Source organism: Lonchura striata, chromosome Z, assembly GCF_046129695.1.
Source record: "Lonchura striata isolate bLonStr1 chromosome Z, bLonStr1.mat, whole genome shotgun sequence".
NCBI lineage: Eukaryota > Metazoa > Chordata > Aves > Passeriformes > Estrildidae > Lonchura > Lonchura striata.
In genome coordinates, this window is record NC_134642.1 from 20,372,057 (window position 1) to 20,388,542 (window position 16,486).

Here is a 16,486-nt window from a genome sequence, read left to right on the forward strand (position 1 = left end):
ATAACAAGTCTACAGAAAGTAAAAAAAAAAAAATGCACCACAGCAAATTGCATAATGAAAAACAGAAAAGGACCTATGGCCCACAGGCCTCATGTATAGCAAATATGTTTATCATGATTATTAAGCCAAAACTGTCACCCATTATTTGCTAGAATTTGTAAAGGTTTATAGGCTGATTATCATCTAAAGTAACAGGCTACAGAGGCTGTACATTCTATAGTTACTGACCCTAAATCATCCTGAAAAATGCCAGTTGAAGTTAGTCCAGCAAATGAAAGACTGGGGATAGGTGGATCCTGCTGCTGACCAGTTATAACACTCACTTCTCCTCCGGCTACAACCTAGGAAGAGAGGTTGGGAATCAGTGATAGAAGAATGCTGACACTAAAATAGTTCAATGTAGCAGCTGGCTAAACAATATTCAGAAAATGTTCAAAATGTCACTGAGGATTTTTTTACCTGCAACTCAATAGTGCCTGAAGCATTTTTTAAGATATTAACAGCTTGGGAATGAGTCATGCCCTCGGTAGATGTTCCACAGATGCTAACAATCCTGTCCCCAACCTACAGAAGAAAATGTAGAAAATCTAACTTAGCTACATTGATTTATTTGTCACTTTCAACAATAGCAGAACTATGAAAAACGTAGGTAATTCAACATCAGTATTAGCAAACTATACCGGTTGAGTGAAATCCATGTAAAAAGTACTGATGCTTTACAGAACTGATCCTAAAACTCTAGAAATATACGTTAAAAAACAGAGATGAATTTTGCATGTCACCTGAAGACAGGCAGACTGATGTAGCAAATTATCGTAAGAGATTCTGTTTGGTTTCACCTTGAAATAACATTTTCCAAGAAACCTGTGTCAAATTCAACCACCTTTTATGCAGATTGGATACAGCACACATTTAAGTATAGCTTCAGATAAAATCTCCCACTCTGACTCAGAGCATAATATGTACTCTCTCTATCCTAAGCATAGGAAGCATGAGAGACAAAACAGACTGCATACCTTTGCAGGAATGACCACTACACTCACCAGTGGTACTTGTTTATAGAACACATCCTTCTGAACCACTTTCTATGCTTTTAATTTTCACAAGCTGGCTAACTCTAAGATCCAAGACTGCTTTAGGACCTCCTTTCTTAAGTTAGCACGTGTCACCAATTAAACTTTCCCCTGCTATCTGAGTTCCTTTTTCATCAATCCAAGCAGCAAGAATCCTTTCCAGAGCCAGAAGCACTTATGACTGTATCAGTGAACTGCTGGTTTACTGACTGTCTAGAGTAATCATATTACCCATGCAATCTTTACAGCCTTCTTAACAATTAACTTACTCTTAATTTCTGAGTCTGGGCTGCAACTCCATTTGGGTGCATCATGGCAATAAATATAGGAACATCTCCAAGAGGACTTCCTACACCTCCAGCAATGCTCACTCCTAGGGAATCTGTAGGGTTCTGTTATAGTAATGAAAAAAAGATTAGATTTTTCTGGAAAGAAAAACACAGAGAACTGTAGCCTTACCTCAAAAGATGGCTAAACCCCCTATATTATGATGATTAGAATTATTGTGTCAAGCCAGTTTTTAAGTTTATATGCTTTGCATCACCTCAAGAAAGCAGACACCAGAATGGATGTTTTTTCTTCTCAGTGGCAGGTGAAAATTTGCCAATTTCATTGTGTGTTTTATCTTAACCAAATTAAATAATTACAGAATTCAGCATCTGACTCTTAATGTCAGCATAGAGTTCTGAGCAAGGAAAACCAATGAGATAGGACTGCTGCCCTCAGTACTGTCTATATCCTGTTATGAATCTTCTGAAGACTAGAATTAATCTTTATGCTCCCCCTTGTGCCCAAATGTTGAAGAGCATGTACAGCTGCTTACCACTGTACCACACCCACACCACTGTAAAAACTGCCATTGCAAATTGCTATTTGCAGATTCTACTGTAAAAAGAATGGCTGAATACAATCCGTGTAATCAAGTGAACTAGATGCCAAGCAAACACAAATAAATATAAATATTATGGAAAATAAGATGCAGTTTGTAACTAAGCTCACACACATAATGAAGGTGACTAAAGTTGACACTTGAAAACCTGGCAGCTGTCATGCAAGAACCTACTCATTAAAAATATGTGTGAAGAAAAATATCAAACACCAAAAAAAAACAGCCTTCCAACTTTGGTACAATTCCCCTGACTTTACCACAACAGAGTCTGCATTTAACTCTATCTGGTAACAATAAAACTAGGTCCCAGTATCTCTTCCTTCTTTTCCTTTCAACACAACTCATAAAGCATGATAACATAAGTCACATTACTTTATGTAAAAATATAGGCAGTGGAGATCATACAGTCCTGAACTGAAAAGACAGACAAATTAATTTCCTGTTCCTTTCTTAAAACAATGAATATGCCTAGACTTCTTTAATTCTGTAAAGACACCTATTGAAGTCATCTACAAAACCTATTCTTGATACATGCCACTGCATGTTACAACTTACCTTTTTTATTTCAACTGTTCTTAGTCCCTGTATTTCAGAAGCTGCTGTCAAATGAATTAAGATAAATTTAAAAAAAAATAGTTAAACTAGCAATCCTAGAAAACTTTGTCAATAAAGTCATTCAAATCACTATGATTATACTAATTTTCTGTTTGTTTGTTATGTATATTTTACTCTGATTTTGATAGTGGCCATCATTACAATAATTGGATGGAAATACTTCTAGAATAGGTGAAAGAATCAACCATTTTCTCCATTTAAATAACTTCTAGAATAAAACTGCTAAGCTCAAATGGAATAGAAAAAAAAAAACATTCTTTTCTAGCAATACTTTGATCAGAAATAATTTTGTTCTAAATTTAAGCATGAGACAGCTATTCCACATGTATCTGGATTTCCATGAATGAAACAGCTTGTCATATACTGTATTTAGATTAAATAAAAAATTATGGCTAAACTTAGATTGTCAATATCTAAACTGCTTACGTAAGAAGTTGCTAGTTTATTTTATAAGAAGCTACTATAAGATATATATGATGTATTGAACAGTAATCGCTTCTACAGTGTTTTACTGAATAAGGAATCACTTTGAGGCCTACATCACATAGTTATAACATTTTAACAGAAAGATCTCAGCGACCAGTTCACATGTAGAAAATACTGAAAGCACCAAAAAACTCTCCAACTTACTGGTATGCCTCTTTAGGCCACTTTCAAAGACCTCGGGTGCACCGGACCCAGAAACTGGGAAACTGAACGATGAGAGACTGCCACTTCCTTCACTGACCTGCACACAGTGTTAGAGTGGGATTAGAGAGGAGCTCCACTGACACAGCTACTAAAAGTAAAACTGTAACTCACTGTATTAATTTTATTTTCTTCAGTATTTTATTTTTTCTGTGCCCAGTTAAAACTGAGTCGGAGAACTCCACAAATTTTTTGGTCACTGTAGATAGCTCTTTTTTGAAGCATCATTAGACCAACAGTGGCTGTATTTCTACAATCCCATGCAAAGCTTTGAAGTGCTTCTTCTGAGGGCCAACAAGGTCCTGGTATTTGCACCTCCTATCACCTTATAGAGATCTTTTATTTCAAGTTAGCTACAAGTGCCACAGTAAGGACAGAATACAAAAGACAGATACAAGTACATCCTCATGTGGGCTCTCAAATGTTCAGCTACTGTATCAGCTGCAACAAAGATTAGGTTCTCCACTCAACTTGACCTGCACAATTTCCAGGAAGATTTTTCACTATACTTGAAGGGCAAGTATGGGAACAACATGGTTCCTAGTGAGAATAGTTCACTGACTGTGACACACTCTTCAAAACATTCAACACTGTGAACTGCATCTTAGAATAAGACCAGCAAGTTTCCATGCTGTTTAGCAATACTAATTCTGAAGAGATCCTAAAATGTCAGTTTTATCTAGTCTTAAACTCCTCACTTGGATTTTAATTATGTCTTAAAATTATTTATATTTAATACTTGATAATTTTCATTCCCACTTCACAACCAAAGGAAGTTAAGGTAATTTGTGAGCTTTCCAGTAGCTCCTACTGGATAGAATCACAGTGCAAGCTACTATGCTATGGAACATGCTTTCAAATACAGAAATTGATGTGAGGTTCTAACAATTCACCATCAGACCAACAATAAAATAAAAAGAGAAGTCTGATGGAAAGAGCACAGGTTTCCTGCTTCTGGAAATTGAGATTACAGTAAGGACATGCAGGAATGGAAAAATTCTCTAAGCTTACTGAAGCAATAATCCACTGCATGCGAACTATTCTGGCAGTAACTATGACATGTAAAGTTGACTCTAACTTCTTCTGGTATTGATGAGAATTGGAGCTCTCTATGCATCCAAGCTGGAGCCTGGAGTACAGTCATTTCTGGATTATAGTTTTGGCTGGATCCTGACTATAACAGATACAATTTGCTACACTGAATATATAAAATGGCTACTGAAGAGCTGAAAAATTTTTTTCATCTTGGATCAGGCATGTGAAAAATAATTGTCATAACAAAACTGATCTTTCTATTTGCTTTCATTATTTAACATTATTTCTCCTAACTAACCAGTTTTGTAGTTACATACCTGGCTGCTCTGAGATGTCCTCCTTTCAGAGTGAAATGGCCCAGCTTTTATTCTTCCAACCTCTAGTCTCACCGTACCTAAGGAACACTAAAGAAATGGTTACTTGTAACATATCTCTTCTGTCTACAAGACTACAACCTACAATATTTAAGTGACTTTCTAGAGAGTGAAGAAAAAAACACATGGACAGATGGAAAAAAACCCCATGGACTAGCAATCCTGAAATGAGCACTTTGCAGATAGAGTTCCTGGCAGGACCAGTGACACACACAAAGTACACCATAGTACTCAATACTAAGCAGGATACATTTTTAGTACTGGATAATCAGTATTACAGTGCAGACATAAAAATCATACAAGAGGAATAATTCCATTACATTACACTTAATAAGGAATAGCTTCTGAACTGCAATGTCAACATACAATTTTTACAATATAAACCCAAACCAGTGTAACACCTTGAAGTCTTAATCATTATTTCTCTTGATATGACTGAGAATATGGCAATTAAACTAGAACTAACTCATCTCTCCCAAACTTTTGAAATGATCTGTTAGTCTGGATAGACACCAACATAACTAAGAAATTTTGGGCAGAAAATTTCCTAAACTTCTATAGTTTAAGTGAACTTTCTGCATCTGACTTCCAGCAATAAGCTGGATGATATGGACTGAATGCACATTGGAAAGTTCTTTCACTAACCTTTAAGATTGTAACTACTCTGTTGGGTATTCAATGTCTACATAAAATGCATGTCTCAGGAGAAAATTCACCCTGCAATTAAGTATTTGAATATCAAGACATTATTTGAAATAAGGGAAAAGTTATTACCACAAGGCTAAGATAATTATACTTTCAACATAATACAAGTAGTGTCAAGAGAAGGAATCGATCTGCAATGTGTTAATACAGAAATTTCAGGTTTTTTGTTATTTTGATTTTTTTCTTTCATTGGGAAGTTGTCAGTGGAAACTTCTGCATTCAAATAATTTAATAATAAATGAGTTTGACTTTACTTGTCATGTTTTAACTTTATAATCCTAAAACAGATTCATCCATTTGTCAGAAAAATCCATAGTAATAGGCCAATATATCAAAACCAACCAGACATATCAATTCAAACGAAGTTTCAATACCTCATACTCTGTTGCTATTCTCTTAGGAATGACACTAAAAAACATTTATTACTTTTATTTAAAAAAGATTTATTATTTATTAACAAAAATAATTTATTAAATAATTTTTTATTTTATAAATAATGTTGACTTCTCAATGCCCTGGAAAAGACTTGATCAAAGCTCAGGCAAAACCAGAGCAAAAAAAATTCTTCTTTGCTTGTATGAATTAGTCATATTAAACTATATGGACAACTCTTATTCAAAGTGGAAAATTGAGGAAATATGTACCTAAAATTTCCACATTCTCACAAATGCACAAACTCACAAATGAGATTTTAAAGTTATGTATGAAAGTAGGAGGTAACACTTTCCAATGGGACTCATGAATAAATCAATTCCCATTTAGTTTTACTACACCTTTCTCTCTGTTCCTAAATTCTTCCATTTGATAGATCCAATAAGTTTAGTGAGGAAAAAAGCTGATAGTTTTTTCCCATACTTTAGGGGATACTTCAAAAGAAACACTGCAAGAACAGACAGAATTCTCAGACTGATGACACAGTCTATTTGTCTCATTCTACTTAAAATACACAGAAATCTTCCAAAGATTATAAATAATTTTCTAGCAAAGTACATTTTAGGCAGTTCAAGACAATTCACTCTAGATCCTACTCTCCATTCTGAATGAAAAGTGAATGGATACCTGAAGAGAAAACACTGACTGCCTATATGTGAGTGACCATGTTTTATTCCACTTATACTACGTGAACAAAATAATTATTAACAATAGTATGTCTAAGGTATTTTAAAAGCCCATTTCTCAGGGCTATGACAATTCACTACAAGTGCTACTGAGCAATGATGAAGTACTTGAATACATGAATGATAAGTGGAATCAATTAGATACTCCAAAAGGCTTCTCAAAATGAAAGAAATTTCCCACATAAAAAGGCATTTTTATTCAGAGAGGTACAGCATACAAAGAATAAATGCTGTGTTCTTAAATAAAATTTAAAACCTATCATATAAAAAGGGAAAAGTCTTATAACCAAAGAAGAGTATACTAATAGGTTCAGTGTCACGACATATATCCTGTTCTGGCATTCTCACTAATGGGCACAAGATGAAAATTCAGAAGCCCTCCTATCTCCCTTTCTGACCACTGCTCTCCCCCAGGATGCCTGCTTTCCAATAAATCCAAAACCTCAAGGACCTGTTCAAGATCTGGAAATATATACCTTTGAATGTGAGTGTTAAGAAGCCTGACCATGTGCCTATGTATCTAAGTGATGGTATAATTATCATCTGCTAATTTTTTTCCAGTGAATTAGTTTTCCATTGAAAATGCTGACTCAGTGGAATCCTTGCCATGCAGCATGTCTCAAAACTCTGGATGGAAAAAGAGACAAGGTGGTTAACCAGCTGGGTTTCCTGGCAGACTACAGGAAATATTATATATCTGACTTCATTCTGATTTGCAAATAGGGGAAGGATATCAGAAAAAAAAAATGATCAAGAATAGGTTGGCTCCAAGAGCTGCAGGTAGTTACTTCAGCAAACTCTGTGAAAGCAGTTTTTTATACCAAAATCTTGGTCACTGAAAAACCCATTGTATTATTTAATGGATGTAAGGCAACACAAGACATTCACAATTAAAAAAAAGACTAATGTCTCCTAGTAGACTAGGTTACTTAGAGACCAATCCAACCTGGCCTTGTACACTTCCAGAGATAGGGCATCCACCCCTTCTCTGGGCATCCTATTCCAGTGCCTCACCATCCTCTCATTAAAGAATTTCTGCCTAACGACTAATCAAACTTACTCTTTTGGTTTGCAACCATATCCTCTACATATCTCTACATATCCTCTACCATATCCACTACAGGCCCTTGTAAACAAACTATGAAAGTAGTCATTTTTAGCACGACTACTCTGCTGAATTCCACATTTGAAGTCAGTTCTGTGTATCTTTCTGAAAATGTGAAACAGTCAACCAGCTACCAGAGTGTTTGACAAAATACAGTGTTAAGTTTTCGGTTGTTCTAGGTGATGGCATTCTATAAAGATCTTCTTAAAGCCCAATGTTCATAAATATACAGCTTTCTGCACCACCACTATTCCCCGTTTTATCAGGCAAAGTATCAAAATCTGAATGCTCTAGATTTCAGGAAGCATAAATTTGGAACCCCAAGTCATCTCACTGACATCTCAGAACAGGCTGCTGTCAGTTTGAATAAAGTTAAAGCTTTCAAAAAACTTGATTTCAATTTTTCACTCTTATCCATCTTCTCTTTTCCCAATACCTTTAGCAAAGCTGCAACAGCCTCCTGGTTAGCATTTCGGACATCTTCTCCATTCACTGTCAATATCTGGTCTCCTTGCATCAATCTCCCATCTGTATCTGCTATTCCTCCTTTGACAATGTCTGACACAAACACACCTGTGTCATTTCTGTAAATACACACACAAATTTTACATTCAAGTATTGTTTGATGGTCATGTTTATGGCTTACTATTGGGAACACAAATAAACATTGTCTCATTTTTCTGTTGAATAACACTGGCTTAGTTCCTTGAGGGAAGACTGGTTAGCTTAAATACAAAATTAACACATATGGCCTTCAAGCCTACAAGATCTGAGCACCACATCACAAAGAAACATAAGCAAGTTCCAGACAGGTACATCTCCAGGTACATTACATACCTTTTCCCAACAATACTCAGCCCAAGGCCTTTACCAGGCTTCTTCTGGAGCTCTATATTCAGCACATCATACATGTCTTCCTCCTTGTATTGGGCTTCATCTCTGTACACAGTCAGACGAACTTTTTGGGGTGTCTGACGGAGGACATTAATGGCTTCATCATGTGTGGCATTCCTGAGGTCAATTCCATTCACCTGCAATGAAAGTGTACAATGGTAAATTGTGCACCTTCCAGCAGACAAATACAAAAAGCTTAGCCAACAATGAAAACAAAAACAACCAAAGAAATCACCATGCCTCTAGTATCTGATCACCAGCCCACAGTCGTCCATCTTTAGATGCTGCTCCTTCTTCATATACCTCATGGATAATGATTGCTCCCTGTCAACAAAAACATCAAAATTGCATGTTGAAAGAACAACTACCATTTTGAACCACAAGTAACTGAAAATTGCTACTATAATTCATCCGTGAAAAGTCAGATGGCATGCAAGTTAGATGCATAATGAAAAAATGACCAAAATATTTACTAAGCTCATTTATACTTTTAATTTGGAAAGATCTTTTTTCTTATTTTTGTTTCTTTTGTGTCTTTTTATAAATGCTTTAGAAACAAATAACAAAAAATCTCTTCCATCGGACTTTATTTTCATTACTGTTATTTCACATGAGAAACACATATATTTTTCCAACTAACCAGCAAAGTGTCTGCTCCTCCAACAATGCTCAGACCAAGACCAGTCCGCCCTTTGGAGATATCAATAGTTGTTTCACATCCAGGAATGATGGGACAAGTAGCTGGGTCAGAGGTTAACATGGCTGGAGTTGAAGACCTGCTTGCATCTAAAACAACAATAAAACACCCTAGTTACAGTAACAGAGTTCAGTATTAGGAAAGTGACTTTAAAACAGCATTTTTCAGAGTTCACTGACAGCTATATAGCAGTAACTGAACAGCTGATCCACAGAGACTGATGCTACCAATTCTCCCTTCTCCTCCGAGAAGTATTATCCTGTAGCTTTATTTGCCATGCCCCCTGTAGTTTTTGGTTTGCTTATAGTCTGGACAGCCAAAGCAGATATTATACACAACATATTCTATTTAGGATAGAACTTAATTTATACACCTATATGATGTGTGCATCACTTGAGTTATTATTAACTTAGAAGTATCTTGCTTAACCAATGAATATCATCCATCAGGAACACCTTGACTCTCCACTCTGAAAGAGAAGAGCCAAATGTGGCTAGTCATAAATGGCATGACAGTCTCAACCATCCTCTTTTTCCACAAAAAAATGTTATTACTTTTCTCCCTCACCCGAAGGAATTCCTTTCATTAGTTCTAGACAACCACAACAGAGGCACCTGCTGCATGTCTGAGATGGAGGAGAAAATCCTTTCATCCTCCTGCCTCTACAATAGGAAGCCAAGAGGTAAGTCTTCAGTATGGGGGCACTATGCTTTATACATATATGAATATGTAATCTGGAAATATTAGAAATGCAGGAGACAGCTCAGTGCATACAAAAAGGGAAAACTTACAAGTTGGGTCTTTGTTTTTATGTTACAACCCCAGTGAGTGCAGACACATAAGGAAAACATTACTTTTGACTGCTTCTGGTTCTGGTGAGTTGGAAGTGGGGACAGCTGCTGGTGGTTGCATATTCCTCTTCTCTGCTGGGACAGTGCTGGGAGGGACTGGTGCTGTAGTCAGGTTATCTGTCTCTGCTGGGTTGATTGTAAGCCTCACCACAGATTTGGATGTCTTCAGGAGACTAATAAACTGAATGATAAAGAGAAAAGCCTATGAAAACTGTTACTGGATTGTTCAGTTGCAAACCAAAAATAAAACAGAATAACAGTTCTGCAAACTGGAGCTACTTCTCAAAATCTTGCAGGTTTTCTCATAAGGAATAAACACAAATATTGAAGTTTGTTCTAAGAAACCTTTTCCACGAATCTTTGCCAAACTATACTACATGAGAACATGGCTTTCAGTGGCTTCTCTAGACAAAATACTATATTGTATAGCAATTATTAGAAAAGCAGAAGTACTGCCTTTTAATGCTGGGTGGAGCCCAATTCTGATCTCACAGAAGTCAATGCCAAAAAATCTAGTGAACTAAAGAAATGTGCAATTGTTATTCTGGAAGAAAAGCCTGAAAATACTACCTGAACTATGGAAGGGAGAGACAGACACCAGTGTGTAATGCAAAATCTAGTTCAAAGAGATACTGAAAACCCTTCAAAATCAATTGCCATCTTACAGAAAAGACATCAAATCCTCTTGAGACTTTACATTTCAGTAAAGACATTTTCAGAAATTACTTGCCCAGTCTCTGTTCTTACAAAGATTACCTACCCTACCTCCTTACAGGCAACTTCACTATCTCTTACTTATTTACTGCCTCAGAGATAGCAGCACATCAGAGAGTAAGATTGATGCTCTCCTAATTGCCCTTTAACAAACAGAAAGTAATCTACTCATGCCTAAAGAATCACTTTCCTAGGTAGCATGATAGGTGCTAGAAAAAACAGCCACGATTTACTACAGAACCCAAATTGAGTTTGCAGAGCTAGAAGCTAGAAATAAATCTTGTTATTTAGGAATGGAGATATTTTTCTCCAAAGGTTTGAAATACTATGCTTGGAATATAATGAGACTGTTACTACAGACAGTTCCCATGGATAAGCATAGTTTATGACTGGATTTACCAGTGATACAAGTCACTCGTGCAAATTTACGCATATTAGTTTTACTGGTTCTATCACCTTAAAAGTGGACTACCTATGCAGAGTCATTATTGAGCAGAAGTTCATGTCTTTTATCACACTACTAAGTGCCTCTCAGTCGTGAGGTCTGAACCACAGGGAAAATAAAATCACATTCGAAGCAGAGATAGGAGGATTCATGTAAAGTAACAGTTGAGCTGTAAATTTATTAGGCTTTAGCTTATTTTGCAGTAGTTTCCTTATCCAAACAGTGCCTGCAGATCTTCGGTTTTATTAGCCAGTTTTGAAAATTAAGTATGGTCATGAGAACCTCACTAGTTTAAGACACAATCACCTCCTACATTAAGCAGTGTGCTTTCTGCAACATTCCTGACACTTCAGAAGCACCTTTTCTACAGGATATCCCACAACAATTTCATCATCCACTGCCAGAATCACATCTCCAACTTTGATACGTCCATCCTGGAAAAACATAAAATAAAAAATATTAACTATGGATACTACTCCAAAAAATATTCTTCATTCCCTAATCAGATTTTAAATGTTCTCACACCTTTGCAGCTGCACCATGATCTGTTAAGCTTTTAATAACTACTCCATTAGTTGTGTCGTCTTCACTAATGGCAATTCCAAAGCCTCCTTGATCCTGGGACAAACAGAAAAAAATGCAAATGGTTAAACAATCACTAAAGACTATTGAAGCTCACTGACATATCAAGTCTGAGGTTTCACATTGCAAAAATATTTTTGTTTTAAACTATTTCTGGAATAGATTCTGCCAAACAAACTGACTACCAAGATCAATAAGAAACACTTCTAAATTCAAACCCACTCCTTTGAAGCTTACAAGGTAAACTGTGATTCAGTTTTTACTTTGAACAATTAGGGCATTGACTTTACCTGAGGATCCATCAGTAGATGGTTACAAGAAAGTGGGCTAATAGAACAAGAGAATACTTCTTCCAGAGACACAAAGCAATTAGCAAATGAAAAACAGTTTTTCTGTGAGGAAAACTTTGGGGTCCATTCCCAAACAGGAAAAGTAGGTCTCTAGAAATCTCGTTTCTGACTTCTAGTAACTAGGAGACTGTTTTCTGTAAGAGGGACAGCATTACAAAATTGAATGACTATTGAATAAAAATGTGACTTATGTAAACTCAGTGCATACCTTAGGAAGTTCCACATACTGAATGTTTTTACATGAACTTAAGTCAGAAAATGCACTTGGTTTTGCAACACTGATGTCAATCTAAGAGAAAAATAAAATGCAACTGTAAGTAGCTATATCCAACACTTTGCACCAAAACAAAGTAGTGTGCAAGTATTTAAAGTGAGTCTGCTCATTTTCTAGTTTCACTTAAACATCTAAAACTCTGTTGATGGTAATATTACTTCATAGTACAGAAGAATATAAAACGAAACAAAATTGATCACAGCTGTACTAAGTTTAGCAACTTTACTAAAATCTCACTTGTTTTTCTATGGGTTTCCTTTTCTTTTACTGTATTTCCTAAGCAGACAGGATCCTCCTCTATCCAGAACAATGTTAGTATTTTGGTCAAATAAGAAAAATATTTACTTTACCTCTTGATGTTGAAGTGTCCTTGAAGTACACTGTGAAGCTTCTACTGACTTTGCAGGGCAAACAGCCATCTGATTTACTGCATCCTGGTTTCTGCAATATATTCAGTTAAATAATGTAGTAAGAAGGCAATAGTACCATCCTGTATTTCTTAGGACAATTTTAAGTCTGGCTCTTAATTTGTGGTAATCACAATACAAATATCAAAACAGAAAACTGCAAGACATTTAACAAGTAGTAAGATTGTCTTCAAAAGCACATCTATGTTACCAAAATTAAAAATAATAAACACTGTGTGAAACTTGAGCACATTAAAAATTAAACCTTTTCAGCCAAACCTTTAAGCAGAACATACCTTATAAATATTACTTTAACTTTAGATGGTGCGCATTTGATTATTGAAGAAGCATTCTGATGAGTCCTTCCATAAAGGATTTGGCCATTTATCTAAATAAGGAAAGTTAGCAATTATCTATCCAAATATTTTAATTCCTTACACTTAAACTAATTTTTAAGCCTTACAGATTTCCACATCACTGACTAAACAGCAACTGTATAAAAAAAAAGTTATGTTATGTCCTACTTTCACTCCTGTTTTTCAGTAAAAATATTCACTATAGTTTGACCTCAGACTAACACCATCACAGTGCTAAAAATGTCATTCTCTGAGTTATATTGGGTTGTCTTGGCACCTAATCTATTTTTCTATTTTCACTTGCCATTGATCACTTAATGACTGATGATACGATTAAGCAGGGCCATGGGAAATTCTAACCATAATAAATAAATGAATTGCTTATATCCTGAAATGAGATTGCTATTCCTAATTGAATCTCAGGCACTTTGAATCCCTGAGCCAGGGACTTTATACACAGAAGTTTGAACACTGGTACATTTAGCAGAGTTTTAAATTAGATTTTACAAGGAAGAGGGAAGGGGATGTACTTCTGTGTGTCAGAGAGGAGCCTGGAAACACACTTTAGGAAGAATCAGGGAGAAAACTGAAAATTGACCCAAATGAACTAAGGGGGCTTCTTAAAAGTTGAGGAGGTTGATAGTCCAGATTAAGTGCCTCTACACCAATACAGGCAGCATGGGTAACAAGCAAGAGGAACTGAAACCAGTTCCTCGATTGCACAAGAATGGTGCAATTCAAAGTCTATAATCTAGCTAGATTCATAGAAACCTGGTGGGATGAATCACACAACTGGAACATTTGAATCAAGGGCTACAACCTTCCCAGAACAAAGAAGCTGGGAAGAAGGGGCAGCTTAGAAGCCTGCGGGTAAAAATGAAGGACAGCATCAGTGAGGGACACCTTGTAGCTGGGGTCCACCACATGTTGCCTAATATCTGTGAGCCTGTTGATTTCTTGCTTCAGATACAGAAATCATCATGCTCACATGCTGTCATCCTGATGGGGGATTTCAACCACCTGCTGTCTGTGGGGAAAGTGGTACAGCTGACTGCAAGCAATCCAGAAGACACCTGGAGTGCACTGAGTACAACTGTCTAGTCCTGTTATTGGACAAACCAACCAGAGAGGCAGTGAGTGCTACTGCACCTGGTGCTCACAGTGCAGATAAGCTTGTTAGAAAGGTGAGACTGGAGGCAGCCTTGGCTGTAAGTGACCATGCCCTGGTTAAATCATTGATCTCAAGGAACATGAGCTTAGAAAAAATGCTGAGTCAGAACTGACCCTTATATTTAGAATAATGGACTTCCAGCTGTTAAAAGAAATAGTGGATGAGAGTCCCTCAGAAACTGTCCTTAGGATCAGAGGACCTCACAAGCACTGGTATTTTTTGAGGATACTCCATCCCCATGTGTAAGAAATCAAGTTAGGCAAGCTGGAAACCAACATGACTAAACAAGGATGTGCTCCTCAAACTGAGGAGTAAGAATGAAATGCATACCAGTGGAACTAGGGACAGATGATCTGGGAAGAGTACGTAGATATGGTTTGGATGGGTACATAGAGATGGATTTGGGAATATTAAGACACAGAAGAGGCTTTGCAAGGGATGCAAAGAGTTATCAGAAAGGGTTCTATAAATATAAGGGGTCAGAAAGACCACGGAGAGTGTACCACCCTGACAATCAAGAATGGACAGCTGGTGACAATGGATATGGAGAAGGGTGAGGAACTCCAAAAGTTCTTCACCTCAGTCTTCAATGACAGTCTAGCTTCTCACATCTCTCAAGTTACTGAACCTCTAGGTGGGGGTTGGGAGAAGCAAAGTCTCTCCCACTGTAAGCAAAAAGCAAGTTTGAGACTACTTGATGAAACTGAATAGGCCACAAGACAATGGGGTTAGATGATCTGCAATCCAAGTTTCTGAGGAAACTGGCTGAACAGTTGCCAAGGCACTCTCCATCCTACTTAAGTCACAGAGGTCAGGTAAAGTGCCCAGTGACTGGAAGAAAACACCACTCACATTTCTTGAAAGCGGAGAAAGGAACTTCCAGGAAACCACAGACCACTGAGCCCCATCTCTGTACCTGGGAACATCATGAAGCAGATCCTCATGGAAGCAATGTTAAGGCACATAGAAGACAAGGAGATGATCTGAGACAGCCAGAACAGCCAGTGACATCTACTTAAGCTCTGTAAGGGGTTTGACAAAGTTCCACACAATGTCCCTGTCTTCAAATTAGGGAGAGAGAGAGATTTGAAGGTTGGACTACTTGGTGGATAAGGAATTGGCTGAATGGAAGTAGCCATAGAGTTGTGATCAATGGCTGTGTGTCCAAGTGGAGGCGCCTGACAAGTTAGGGTTCTGTCCTGGAACTGGGGCTCTTTAATATCTTTATCAATGAAACATATGAAGAGATTGAGTACACCCCCAGCAGATTTGCAGATGACATGAAGATGAGTGATGTAGCTGATGCAACATAAAGATGGGATGCCATCTGGAAAGGCCTGGACACACTTATCAAGTAGGCCTGTGGGAATCTCATGAGGTGCAACAAGTCCAGTTACCAGGTCTTGCACCTGGGTTGGGGCAATCCCAGATAAAAGAATGGACTGGGAACGTTGAGAGCAACCCTGTAGAGAAGGACTTTGGGATTCTTGTGAATGAAAATCTGGACATGAGCCAGCACTCTAGGGTTACAGCCCAGAAAGCCAATGACATCCTGAGCTGCATCCAAAGAGGTGTGACCAGAAGGTCAAGGAAGCTCTACTCTGCCCTACACCAAGTACTGCATCCAGTTATGGAATTCTCAGCACAAGAAAGATGTGGATCTGTCAGAGCAGCTCCACAGGAAGGCCATGAATATGATCAGAGAGCTGGAGCGCCTCTCCTGTGAAGACAGGCTGAGAGAGTTCTGGTTGTTTAGCCTGGAGAAGAGAAAATTCTGGGGAGACATTATTGCAGCCTTTCAGAACTAAAAAAGGGGCTTACAAAAAGGAGGAAGAGTAACTTTTCATGTGGGGTGATATGGTTATGACAAAGGGAAATGGTTTTAAACTGAAAGCAGGAAGTTTTAGATTAGATGTCAGGAAAATTTCTTTACCCAGAGGATAACTGGAACAGGTTGTCCAGAGAAGTTGTGGATGCTTCACCCCTGGAAGTGCTCAAGGCAAGACTGAATGGGACCTGAGTAACTTGATCTGGTGGTTGGCAACCCAGGCCATTGAGGAAGACTTGCAAGTAGAGGACCCTTAAGGTCCCTTCCAACCCAAGCCACTCTGGACTCCACACTTATTATCTGAAGATGTGGCCTG

General features: G+C 37.5%; 1 protein-coding gene across 16 annotated transcripts in view; it reads right to left on the reverse strand.

Moving 5' to 3' along the window:
- MPDZ (multiple PDZ domain crumbs cell polarity complex component) overlaps positions 1-16,486 on the reverse strand; it is a 93,931-nt gene that overhangs the window by 3,924 nt on the left and 73,521 nt on the right. For 15 of the 16 annotated variants that reach the window (XM_021525556.3, XM_021525555.3, XM_021525571.2 and 12 more), the window contains 16 exons: positions 13,112-13,203; positions 12,759-12,849; positions 12,343-12,423; positions 11,728-11,820; positions 11,562-11,636; positions 10,047-10,224; positions 9,136-9,281; positions 8,736-8,819; positions 8,439-8,632; positions 8,038-8,185; positions 4,617-4,703; positions 3,208-3,304; positions 2,518-2,561; positions 1,343-1,465; positions 460-564; positions 229-341 (listed from right to left, as the gene is read on the reverse strand). In XM_021525556.3, coding sequence (XP_021381231.2) covers positions 229-341; positions 460-564; positions 1,343-1,465; positions 2,518-2,561; positions 3,208-3,304; positions 4,617-4,703; positions 8,038-8,185; positions 8,439-8,632; positions 8,736-8,819; positions 9,136-9,281; positions 10,047-10,224; positions 11,562-11,636; positions 11,728-11,820; positions 12,343-12,423; positions 12,759-12,849; positions 13,112-13,203 — 1,751 coding nt within the window. The remainder of the gene's footprint in view (positions 1-228; positions 342-459; positions 565-1,342; positions 1,466-2,517; positions 2,562-3,207; positions 3,305-4,616; positions 4,704-8,037; positions 8,186-8,438; positions 8,633-8,735; positions 8,820-9,135; positions 9,282-10,046; positions 10,225-11,561; positions 11,637-11,727; positions 11,821-12,342; positions 12,424-12,758; positions 12,850-13,111; positions 13,204-16,486) is intronic. The other variant, XM_021525557.2, reaches the window with a different exon arrangement.